The sequence below is a fragment of the Alligator sinensis genome, unplaced genomic scaffold (assembly GCF_000455745.1).
Source record: "Alligator sinensis unplaced genomic scaffold, ASM45574v1 scaffold1488_1, whole genome shotgun sequence".
In the NCBI taxonomy this organism is placed as follows: domain Eukaryota; kingdom Metazoa; phylum Chordata; order Crocodylia; family Alligatoridae; genus Alligator; species Alligator sinensis.
In genome coordinates this window covers 30,487-42,211 of record NW_005843097.1, presented here as the reverse complement: position 1 = coordinate 42,211, position 11,725 = coordinate 30,487, and the positions used below count along the sequence as shown (strand labels likewise).

Below are 11,725 nucleotides of genomic sequence, written 5' to 3'. Positions count from 1 at the left end.
CGGCTGGGAGACGGGGCTGGGGTTCCCAGGCGTCCCTGGGTGCGGGGGGAAGCTCAGGACCCAGGCGTCCGGGGCCAGAGCGAGCACCAGGGAGGCGCTGGGAGAAACTGGGGAAGCAGTGGAGTTCGAGGGGTGGGGCAGGAAAGCCGGGTGTCCGGGGCTGGGGGGGGTCTTCAACTCGCAGTTAACCCCTTCCTCTGCGTTGCAGACCCGCCTCCCGGGGGTGGGCTGCAGGGTCGGACCCTAGACGGGGGGGAGAAGGGGAGGGGAGAGGCTCGGCACTGACCCCCTGTATCCCATCAGCCCCCGGAGAAGCGGCGCCGAACCATCGAGGACTTCAACAAGTTCTGCAGCTTCGTTTTGGCCTATGCCGGCTACATCCCCCCCGCCAAGGAGGTGAGCGGGGCGGGGCCCCAGTCATGGGAGTGGGGGGCAGGGGCCCCAGGCGTCTGGCGGGGAGGGGCAGGGGGTGTCTAAGAACCCAGGCGTCCCGGGCCAGGGGCGGGAGAGAGCAGCAGAGCTGCCTCACCACCTCTGCCTTTCCAAACTACACTACCCAGGGTGCCCTGTGGTCTGGGCCATTTTTTTCTTTTCCTTGGGTGGCACGGTCTTTATTTCCCCCCCCCTTGAGCATTGCATGCTGGGAGCTGGAGACTACACTTTCCGTCAGGCCTTGCTGTTATTGCCTTTTGGGGGCATTGTATTCTAGGGGTTGTAGTTTAAAGGGTTTCAGCTTCCCAGAATGCTTTGCTGTCTGGCTATTAACCTCAAGTGGGCGGAGTGGTCTGTGCCTCCTCCCCTATCCTAGAGCATTGCATGCTGGGGCCTGGAGGCCTCCCGAGGTTTTGCTTCCCAGAATGCTGTACCTTTCTGCTTCCCCCTCCCTTTGGCAGTATTGCATTCTGGGAGCTGTAGTTTGAAGCAGCCTCATGCTGGGACTACAGTTCCCCGAATGCCATGTGGTCCTGCCATTTTCTTGGGAAGGGTGTGAAGTGAGGGAAGGGAGGGGTGGGCTGTGCCTCCTGTAGCATTGCATTCTGGGAGCTGAAGTGTCAGTGGGTGGAATGGTGTGACTACACTTCCCAGAATGCTGTGCAGTCTGGCCATTTTGCCTAGGGGAGCCCTGGGAGAAGTAGTGTTCCTCCTCTTGTCCCCCCCCCTTTGGTTTTGCCTGGCACATTGCATTCTGGGAGTTGTGAAAATGGGGGGGCAGTTGCTAGGCCTACATCTACCAGAAGGCTCTGGTGCGGAGCAGGGCATGCTGGGAAATGTAGTATGTCCCCCCCCCCCCCAGCCTGCAAAGCCCCTTCCTGCCTGTGGTCTCATATGGGGGGGGGGTGTATTCCCCTGCCCTTACCATCTCTGCCTTCCCATCAGGCCTTGGGAGGAGGTGGGGGATAGACCAGGCCGCTAGCCCCATAATGCAATGAAATATTCCCTGCCCTAATGCATATTGGGAGTTTGCCCAAGTGGTTTCACTGACTGTTTATCCCACTGCATGTTGAGAGAAACCTCCTGAATCCTGTGGCATTCTTGGTAAAAGGTTGTATGCCCCATGGCATGCTTGGGGGAAGCCCTTCTCATGGGCCCTGAGCCCCATGGCATGCTGGGGAAACCTTTCTCATGATCCTTATTTTATGGTGGGTGTAAAGCAGGGTTGGGCAATTATTTCAGGCAGAGGGCCGCTTTCTGAGTTTTGGCAAGCCATCAAGGGCCGCATGACAGGCAGCCAGGGGCAGATTAATAATAATTTTCTAAATTTTTTTAGGGGCCCTGCAGGCTGGATAGAATGGCCTGGCGGGCCGTATCCAGCCTGCGGGCCGCATTTTGCCTGCCTCTGGTGTAAAGGGTTGTAGGCCCCATGGTGTTCTGGGTAAACCCTTCTCATGGGCCCCAAGCCCCACAGCATGCTGGGAGAACAGCCACCCACTCTCACCCCCCCTCCCCTCTCCCATGACAGGAGAATGAGTGGCCAGCGTCGGGCTCGAACTCGCCACTGCGGCCCGAGAGCACGGCAGACAGCGACGGCTGGGAGTCGGCCCACTCGGACCTGCACACCATCGAGACCTTCGTCAAGAAGGCCAAGTCGTCCAAGAAGAAGGCCTTCCGGCGCCTCAAGTCCGACAGCTCCCTGCTGGAGAAGATGAAACTCAAGGACTCTCTCTTTGACATGGAGCCACCGGGCACCAAGACTCCACTGGGGCCCACCGCCAAAGGGACAGCAGGTGGTGGCAACATGGCGGCCAGCGCCCACATGGCCGACAAGAAGAAGGACAAGCGGAGCCGGCGGGCGGGGGCGGGCACCGAGGGCCCCAAGCGGGGCCGGGGGGACCCGGCAGGGGAAAAACGGGCCCGCATTAAAAAGAGCAAGAAGCGGAAGTTGAAAAAGGCAGAGAAGAAGGCCAAGGCCTCCCTCAGCGACACGGACTCGGAGGAGGACGAGGATGAGGAGGATGAGGATGAGGAGGCGGTGGCCATGGCAGGGGCCCCTGAGGCAGGAGTGGGGCCTCCAGGGGGCCGGGGCGGGGCAGGCTCCCCTGCCAAGCTGGGGGGTGCTGGGGAGGGCAAAGAGTGCGCCAGCACCGAGACAAGCCAGGACGGCGACGCCAGCTCCAGCGAGGGCGAGCTGCGGGTCATGGATGAGGACATCATGGTGGAGTCAGGTGAGGGGGGGGCACTTTGGCCCATGTAGCGAGAACTGGGGCTTGGCTGTGCTCCCAGCATTCAATGGGGCTGGGCTGTGGGGCACTGAGGGGAGATGGTGGCCATTTTGTCCCATGTGGGGTGGACCGGGGCTTGTCTGCTCTCCTCGCTTTCAGTGGAGCACTCAGGGGAGACGGTGGCCAATTTGTCCTCTGGGGAGGCCCAGGCTTTGGCTGCTCTCCCAGCATTCATTGGGGCTGGGCTGTGGTGGAGGCAGTGGCCCTTTTGTCCCATGTAGAGAGGACCGTGCCTTAGCCATGCTCCCAGCATTCAATCGGGCTGTGCTGGGCTGTGCTGTCATGTCATGCACTCAAGGGAAATGGCAGCCATTCTGTCCCTTGTGGGGAGGACTGGTTTGGCTGTTCTAGCATTCAGTGGGGCTAGGTTTTGGTGGACTTGGGGGAGATGGTGGCCATTTTGTTCCCTGTCAGAAGGCTGGCGCTTGGCCGTTCTCCCAGCATTCAATGGGGCTGGGAGGTGGTGGCCATTTCATCGTGTTTGAGGCTTGGCCACTCCCAGAATGCAGTGGGGCTGGGCTAAGGCCTCACCCTTCTACCTCCCAGACCAAGGGGAGATGACAACAGCCATTTTGTTAAGTGTGGGATAAGCTGCACTCCCAGCAAGCAGTGGGACAGGTGGCCTCAGGGGAGGTGGCAGCCATCTTGTGTGTGGAGATGATCAGACTTTGGCTCCTCCCAGCATGCAGTGGGGTTGGGTGTCAAACTACCTTGGAGGGCCAGGCTGTGGCTGCTTTCCCAGCATGCTATGGGCTTTTGGTGAGGTGAAAATGAGCCAGTTAATTGTGTGATCAGTCATTGCTCCTTTTGCGATGAATTAATTAATTGTGCATTATATGACACATGTAGCTGGGGCTTCTGAGGCTTCTTGTATCCAAGCTGATCTTTAGTTCAGGAAGGGTTCACTGGGGTGACACTTAGCCTGGGATAATTTAGCCCTAATTTGGGGGTGGGGAAAAGCTAATTCTCCAATTCATTATGTTCATTATACCCCACACTTCACGGGGATGGGGGATGTGACAGCCCAGACAGGCAGTGAAGCCAGGTGACCTGGCTTCCTCTTTCACTTCATGTCTCTGTTGCTCCCACCCTGGGATAGGGGCCAGATCCTGCCATCCCCCACTTCATTGCGGGGCGGGGGGTGTAAATTAAAGGGTAAGTAGCAGCTCTTAAGTGTTCTGTGGGCCTCTCCCACCCCCGGTCTGGAGATCTCCTCCACACTTGTCCAGGGATAATAAGTGCTGTGTGTCTGTGCTTTGCCCTTTTGCCCCTTGTTAATCCAGGAGTAAAAAGGCAGGGGGGACCAGGGATTGTGAACCCAGGCGTTGGGTGTGGGGGTCGAAGGGGGGGCTAGGGATCGGAGATTATGACCTCCCGGCCTCCTGAATTGGGGTGATCATGGATGCATTGGTGGGGACAGGGGTCAGATAATTGTGGGGGGGGTCCTCTTTCACCCAGGCTAAGTGTGGTGGGGGGCAATCTGGGTGGGGTGATGGTAGGGGTCCCACTGGATTGGGAGTGTTGCATTCTGGGAGTTGTCCTTTAATGGGCCTGTAGCTGGGCCTTGGGTCCTCCCGGAATGCTTTGCCATCTGACCATGTTGCCTCAATGGAGGAGAGGAGGGCGTGTCAAGTAATCCCTCCCATCCCATTGAGCATTGCATGCTGGGAGGTATAGGCTTCCGGAGGTTTTGTATCCCAGAATGCTGTGCCTTTGCCTCAGGGAGTGGGGCAATGCCCCCTTCCTCCCTTGGGAGCATTGTATTTTGGGAGCTGTAGTTAGCTGTACTTCCCACAATACCATGCAGTCTGGCCATTTTGTAGGAGGAGGGTGACTGATGGGGGGGTACATCTGGGGGTTGGATTTAAAGTGAGGGGTCAAACCTCGACATGGGGCTCAGCAGTCCGGGGTGAAGCTGGTAGGGGGGGCAGGCTAGGATTTGGGCAGCAGGGTCTGTGGGTGCCAGATTGGAGCTGGCGGGTGATGGGTAATATGTGAAGGGGCAGACTAAAACAAGGGGTCATGAATGATGTTGCAAGCTTGCGATGGGTGACACTTGGAGGCCGGGGCTTAGCTCGCGGGTGATGGGTACCTGGTACTGACTGCCCCCCGATTTGTTTTTTTTCTCCCCCACTCCCAGGTGACGACTCATGGGACCTGATCACGTGCTACTGTCAGAAGCCCTTTGCCGGGAGGCCCATGATCGAGTGTAGCTGCTGTGCCACCTGGATCCACCTCTCCTGCGCCAAGATCAAGAAGACCAACGTCCCGGACATCTTCTTCTGCCAGAAGTGCAAAGAGGGTGCCCGCAAGCCCCCCCCCCAGCCCCCCCGGGGCAGTGCTGAGGCCTAGGGGACGACCCCCCCATCACCTCAACTGCCCTGGACTCCTTCCCCACCGCCCCAGGCCAGAGATTGGGGGTCTGCTCCCCTGCAGCACAGAGGTGTGGAGGATTGACACCCCCCCCCCCCCCAACATGGACAGCCCTGGGGGGGGTGGATTTGATACCGCTGCTTTTCTCCCTTGGAAGTTGGGGGGGCTTTTGATACCCCCCAATGTGTAAAGTCGGGTTGTAAATACAAAAAGGGGGTTGTTGTTTTTTCATGTGTGTTTCCTTTTTAATTCCCCCCCCCCCCCAAATTTTGGTTTTAATACCCCCAGATTTTGTGGGGGAGGCACACCTTTAGGAGGCTGTTGGAAGGTGGGGCTGGAATATTCTCTAGCACCCCACCCAGCAGGGTGCTGAGAAGGGAGGTGCTGTCTCCAGGAGGGGGGGAATGTCTCCTTTCTGGAAGCCACCTCTCCAGCACCCCATAGTGGGGAGCCCGGTTTGCCCCAATGCAGCCCCACCAGCCTTCGGTTCCATGTTTTCGGGTGGGGTGGGGGGGTTGTCCTCCCCAGGTTGTTTTGTTTGTTTTGTTTTTTTCCCTTGGTTCCTTTGTTTTAATAATAATATTTTGCAGCAACGCGTTCGGGACATGGCCTTGAATGTAAATAAATGATGTGGCCCCTTTTGGCGTTTGTACAGGGGAATGGCCGGCTCCCTCTGTTCTGTGGCTGGATTGTGGTGGGGGGGGCAGGGGATGGTCTGGGGGCCCTTATTGGGGCTGGATCCAGCAGCTGGGGGGAGGCTTCTGGCAGCCCCTAGGGTAGCAAGGGGAGGAGATCTCGCTCCTCAACCTGCTACCCCCCCCCACTTGCCTACCTTTATTACCCCTACACCTCTCCTTTGGCCTGAGCACACTGTATAACGTCACCACCCACGTGGCCTGGCCAGGAGTAGGGCTGGGAGTCCCCCTTCTATGCGCATCCGGTTTCTTGTCTTGCCACTGCTATTTGTGCGTATGACTCGCCCGCGCATGCGCTTCTTGTCCTCCCGTGGTTCCCCCCCCCCCTCCTTACGCATGCGTCTCGTTCCTTTCCCACTCTCCACCGGTCCACATGCGCGCTCGCCCCGGCTCTTGCATTCACCTGCGCATGCGTCCCTTGTCTTCCCTGTGTCCGTTTCCTATGCATGCACCTCCCTCCCTTTCCAGCCGCCTTCGTCGTCCTTGTGCGCATGCGTCCTTCTCGCCCTTGTATTCCCCTCCGCGCATGCGTCTCCTGGCTCGCCCTTTGCCATTCTCCTGCGCACGCGCTGCCTCGTCACGTGATGTGAGGGAGGCAACGTCGTGACGCAAGCCCCTTTGCGCGCGCCGGAGAGCGGGAGGCGGATTCGGTCGTGTCCGCCGATCCCCCCCCCCGCCCGCGGAGCAGGTGGTAGCACCCGCCCGGGCAGCGGGGCGGTGTCCGGGTGGGACCATGGCGGCGGCGGCGGGGGGGCTGGGTGAGACCAAGGTAATCTACCACCTGGACGAGGAGGAGACGCCCTACCTGGTGAAGATCGCCGTGCCCGCCGAGCGCATCACGCTGGGCCACGTTAAGGCCGCGCTCAACCGGCCTGGGGCCAAGTACTTCTTCAAGAGCATGGACCAGGACTTCGGGTACGGCCGGGACCCCCCACACACACACTGGGGACCCGCGAGTCCGGGAGCCACCTCCCCTCCCGCCTGTGCCCCTCCCCCAACAGGGGACCCGCGAGTTCGGGAGCCCCACCTCTCAGCACCCAGATATCCAAGCCCCTTCCCCCCAGCTGAGAGCACCCAGGTGTTGGCACCATCTGCAATGTTGCCATGCATATATGATATGATATAAAGTGTTTATGTATTGATATAAACACTTTATATGTTAATATAAAGGAGAAAATATATATAAGCATTATAAATTACATTGTGTGTGTGTGTGTGTGTATGTATATATACTGTATATACATACACACACACATACATGAATGATACAATATGATATAATATAATTTGTTGTATCAAATTGAAGATAATTGGCTGTACTCTAAACTGCTATATGTGGAGTGCTGCCATGTTCCAGGTATTACATTGTAGTGCTCCAATACCTGGAGGATTGGGAAAGGCTCTTCGGTGCTGCTAGTGTAAGGATTAGACTGTATTTTCAGTTGATGTGATGTGTGCACATGTACATCTAGAAACATATAGGTGCATGCCTGTGTACACATGCACACGTATCCGTGCGCTTTGGGTGATCCGACCCTATAGCACAGACCTGGTGTATACCTCTACATCTGTACAGGTTGAGTGGTGCTGTCTAGGTGGCTATAGGTCTAGAGGTACTCTGTAGGTGCAGAGCTGTTATGTAGGTCTATAGAGCCCTACACTGTATATAGTCCCCCACAACAGCTGTAGATCTTTATGGATCTATAGGTAGACTTACACTGTGTATGTAGATCTTCATGGGTCTACAGCTGTTGTGTAGCTCTACACAGATCTAGGGCTCTACAAATACCAATGTCTTGTACATAGTTGTGTACGTCAAGTTCTAGATCTATTATAGGACCAGATTTTAATCTGCTTCTGTAATACCAGCACGTAAAGTTACAGCACCAGCCACAGAGCAGGGGATGGAAGAGCAGGGTTTTTTTGCCTGCACTGTAATATTAGACTCCCATCGCCACATTGGGCTTGTAACGCAGCAAGAACAGCATGAAATGATGCCGTGAGATGAGCAGCTGAATGACATCATCATCATCATCATCATAAATGTATTCATTGAGCTGTCATGTTATTCAGCTATTGCGGTGCAGCAGTTGAGTGGTCATACAGCTGTGGCCCAACCCCCACTGAGAAGAGCCCAGTGCAACTCCAGCCCCCCCTCCCTGCCCCACACAGATCCAGAGGGCACATGCGCCCCCCCCCATGCACTCCTGGGGTACGTGCAGCAGCAGGAGCTGCCGCACGCCCCCCCCAGATGAACTGCGGATCCCTCAGATGCTTGCCCCACCCTGGCTGGACAGCATCTGCCCCAGCCCCGATCCTCCCGTACTGGGGGGGGGGAACGTTGATCTGCCCCCCAGCCCTGCTCCTTGGAGGCGGTGGCAGCATGGGGGTGGGGGGAGGGTTAGGCTTAGCAAACTCCCCCCCTCCCCTTCTCTGTTCTGTCATTCTTGATGGGCAGTTCACTAGTATGTAATATTATCGTGCATTATAACATAAGAATACACAATAATCATGATAAAATAATAACGTGATACAATATGATATTACTAACATATGTACAGTATGGCAGCGCTGGTGCTAATATAGAGTTACCAGCCAATTGCCCGTCAAGAATGACCTGGGTTGGGGAGCTAGGTTGGGATGCCTCCACCTAATGCCCTGTGCTGCCGCTGTTCAGCCTCTTGCAGGGCGCGCAGCAGGATCTGAGGCCAGCAGCTCCCTGCCCTCTGTCCGGTCCTCTGCATGGCTTCGAAATCATGATGGTGCTCCTCCACGCTTGGAGCGCTCTGATTGGCTGTTTCTGTCAGCCAGAGCATGAATAAAGTGTTATGGACAGACAGACCGACGGACAGACTTAGACTCTTATAATAGTAGAATTGCCTTAGATTTATGTAATGCCATAATATTAGCCTCAGAATTAATAGCATGACAATGTGAAGACTCCACTATCATGTGACAAGCTGGTGTCTTAATAGAGAGGACTCAAGGTGTTATAATACTAGAACTAGCATATTTTAGTGTGCGGGTTCTGATTGCACGGTGCAAATGTGGCGTGGCCTGATGCTGTGTTGTGGAGCCTAGCATACACTGCAATCCCCAATAGCCTGCGCTGTCTCTGTTCCACCCCAGAGCTGGCTGCATTTTGGTGCTGGGCAATGGGTCCCCGTTACACCCGCTGCTCCCACCCTAGAGCTGGCTGCATCCTGGCAGCAAATGAGGGGTCCCCGTTCTTTGGGGTCACTTCCCATCCCAGAAGTGGCTGCTCCTGGGCAAGGGTCCTTGGGGTGCTCTGATCGTTTGCTGTGTTTCTTGCCATAGGGTTGTCAAGGAGGAGATCTCGGATGACAACGCCAGGCTGCCCTGCTTCAACGGGAGGGTCGTTTCTTGGGTACAGCATGGGTCAAGCAGGTCACAGGGACCCCGGGCCCTCTCTGCACCCCCCACTTCGCCCAATGGACCTGTCCATCTCTGCATTTCCCCTCCTTCACACAATGGACCTGTTCATCTCCACATTTTCCCTGATTCACACCCATAGACTTGTCCAAATTTGTCCCCTCCCTCCCCTTTATACAGTGGACCTGTCTATCTCCCCCTCCCCACACCAATGGACCTATTCTCTCTGTATTTCCCCCCATTCACACCCATAGATGTGCCCAAATCTGCACCCCCCTGACCTTTCACACCAATGGATCTGTCCATTTCTCCCTACCCACACAAATGAACCTATCTATCTCTGCACCTCCTGTTCATAGCAATGGACCTGTCTAGCTCTGCCTTCTCCCCCGTTCACAGAATGGACCTGTCCATTTCTGCACATGCCCCCCCATACCAATGGACCTGTCCATCACTGAGCCTCCCCCCCATTCACAGTAATGGACCTGTCCATCTCTGAATTTCCCCCCATTCACACAATGGACCCTTCTACCTCTGCACTCCCCCCCCCCACACCAATGGACATGTCCATTTCCCCCCTGCACACACCAATGGACTTGTCCATCTCTGCACCGCCCCCTCTCCCTTAGCTTCATACCAGTGGAGCCTACCTGTCTCCTCTGGACACCAGTGGATCTGCCCATCTCTGCCCCCCACCCTGCTTTACGCCAATGGGTCTGTCCAACCTTATATACCACCTACAAACAGGATCAGACTTTCAGGCATGGGGGAATGATTCTTTTTGGGGAGAGGGCAGAATGGTTTGGTCCTGGGTGCTCACATGTTGTACCCCCCCTACAGCTGGTGTCGTCGGAGACACCCCAGGCCGAGCCGGCGCCAGTGCCTGCAGAGCCACGGCCAGACCCGTCCCCACCACCGCCCCCCCTGCCCCCTCTGCCAGTGGAACGGACCAGTGGCATCGGGGACTCCCGGCCCCCCTCTTTCCAGTAAGTGGGAGATGGGAATGGAAGAATCCAAATGGGGGGAGTGGAAAGTTGGAAGGGTCTATTTGTCATGTGGGGGGGGAGGAGCTCAGTGGAAGAGCCCAATTGCAGTAATGGGGGTATAGGGCTGGGTGGAAGAGTGCAGGAATGATGGTGGGGTAGGGGAATGAATGGGAGAGTCCATTTGCAACAATTGGGGAGTGTTTGGAAGGTCCACCTGCCAAGAATGGGGGGAGGGGTTCAATAGAAAAGTCCATTTGCAGTAATGGGGGGTTGAATGCAAGGGTCCATCTATCAGAATTGCCCGGGGCAGGGGGAGCTGAAAGGTCTACCTGCTAGGAATGCAGGGAAAAAGTGTTCATTAGAAGGATCCATTGCAATAAAAGATGGGGGAATGAATGGAAGGGTCCATCTGCTAGAATGCGAGGGATGAATGGAACGGTCCAGTCCGCCAGTTCGTAGGGGGTGCAGTTGACTGGGTGGAAGGATCCACATGCCATTATGGGGGGGTTCATTTGGGGCACCCCTCAGCCTCAGGATGGAACAGTCCATTTTCCCACAATAAGGAGGGGGGGGGAGCAAAACCTCTGGACTTTGGGACATGAAAGGGTCCATTGGTCAGAAGGGAGGGGCAGGTTCTCAGCAAGAGGACCTGGTGGAAGCTTCCATTCCCCACTAAAAGGGGAGGGAGGCCTGTAAGGTACCGTCCTCTTGAGTAGCAGGGAGGGGAGCTGGATTGGAAGAGTCTATTGTTGGCCACTTGCGGGGGGGGGGTGGAAGTGACCATCCAGTATTGAAATGGGTTGTGGGGTGTGGGGTTCTCCCCACAATAACCCCACCGAATCCCCCCCAGCCCCAATGTGTCTTGTAGCCGGGAGAACCTGGACCACGAGACGGAGACAGAGTCGGTGGTCTCCCTGCGGCGGGACCGGCCACGGCGCCGGGAGAGCACGGAGCATGGGGGTGAGCCGGCGCCTAGATGCCAGGGTCTTTCCAGCTCTGGGGTTGAGGTGGGCTGGACTCCTGGGTCCCCGGGCAGGTGGCTGAGTGGTGCCCCCACAGCAGGCGGGCACCGGCTGAATGGGCAGTCACGGCTGGAGCGGCACCTGGCTGGGTACGAGAGCTCCTCCACCCTCCTAACCAGCGAGATTGAGACCACCAGCCTCTGCGACTCAGACGATGATGCCATGAGCAGGTGCGGGGGTGGGGCCCAGATGTCTGAGTTCTTTGGCCTGGCTTCTCTGGGTGGGGAGCAGGGTCTGGTGGTTGGGGGTGGTCTGGGAGTCTGGACACCTGGGTTCTCTGGGAAGGGAGAGGGGTTGGGGGGCTGGGAGCTGGGACGCCTGGGTTTTCTGGGACGGGAGTGGGGTCTAGTGGTTAGAGTGGGAGGGGCTGGGGGCTGGACGCCTGGGTTCTCTGCAGCTCTGGATGGGGAATCAGGTCTAAGGGGTTAGAAGTGGGGGGTCTGCTGGCCTGGATCCTCTCTGTGCCCTGGTGGGTTTGAGCATGGTGCAGGGGGCTCCAGTTACTCGCACACTTGGGTTCCCCCCCCTCACCAACC

General features: G+C 56.9%; 2 protein-coding genes across 2 annotated transcripts in view; both read left to right on the top strand.

The window, feature by feature from the left end:
• The first annotated feature begins 242 nt into the window (after positions 1-242).
• PHF23 (PHD finger protein 23) lies at positions 243-5,320 on the top strand. The gene is made up of 3 exons (XM_025193745.1): positions 243-396; positions 1,961-2,663; positions 4,861-5,320. Exons 2-3 carry the CDS (start codon positions 2,144-2,146, stop codon positions 5,070-5,072), a joined length of 732 nt encoding a protein of 243 aa, XP_025049530.1. The 5' UTR covers positions 243-396; positions 1,961-2,143; the 3' UTR covers positions 5,073-5,320.
• A 501-nt stretch (positions 5,321-5,821) lies between these two features.
• DVL2 (dishevelled segment polarity protein 2) overlaps positions 5,822-11,725 on the top strand; it is a 10,228-nt gene continuing 4,324 nt past the window's right edge. Inside the window, exons 1-5 of the mRNA XM_025193756.1 lie at positions 5,822-6,703; positions 9,107-9,176; positions 10,022-10,167; positions 11,018-11,127; positions 11,230-11,616. Of these exons, the coding sequence (XP_025049541.1) occupies positions 6,522-6,703; positions 9,107-9,176; positions 10,022-10,167; positions 11,018-11,127; positions 11,230-11,616 (895 nt within the window). The 5' untranslated portion in view covers positions 5,822-6,521. The remainder of the gene's footprint in view (positions 6,704-9,106; positions 9,177-10,021; positions 10,168-11,017; positions 11,128-11,229; positions 11,617-11,725) is intronic.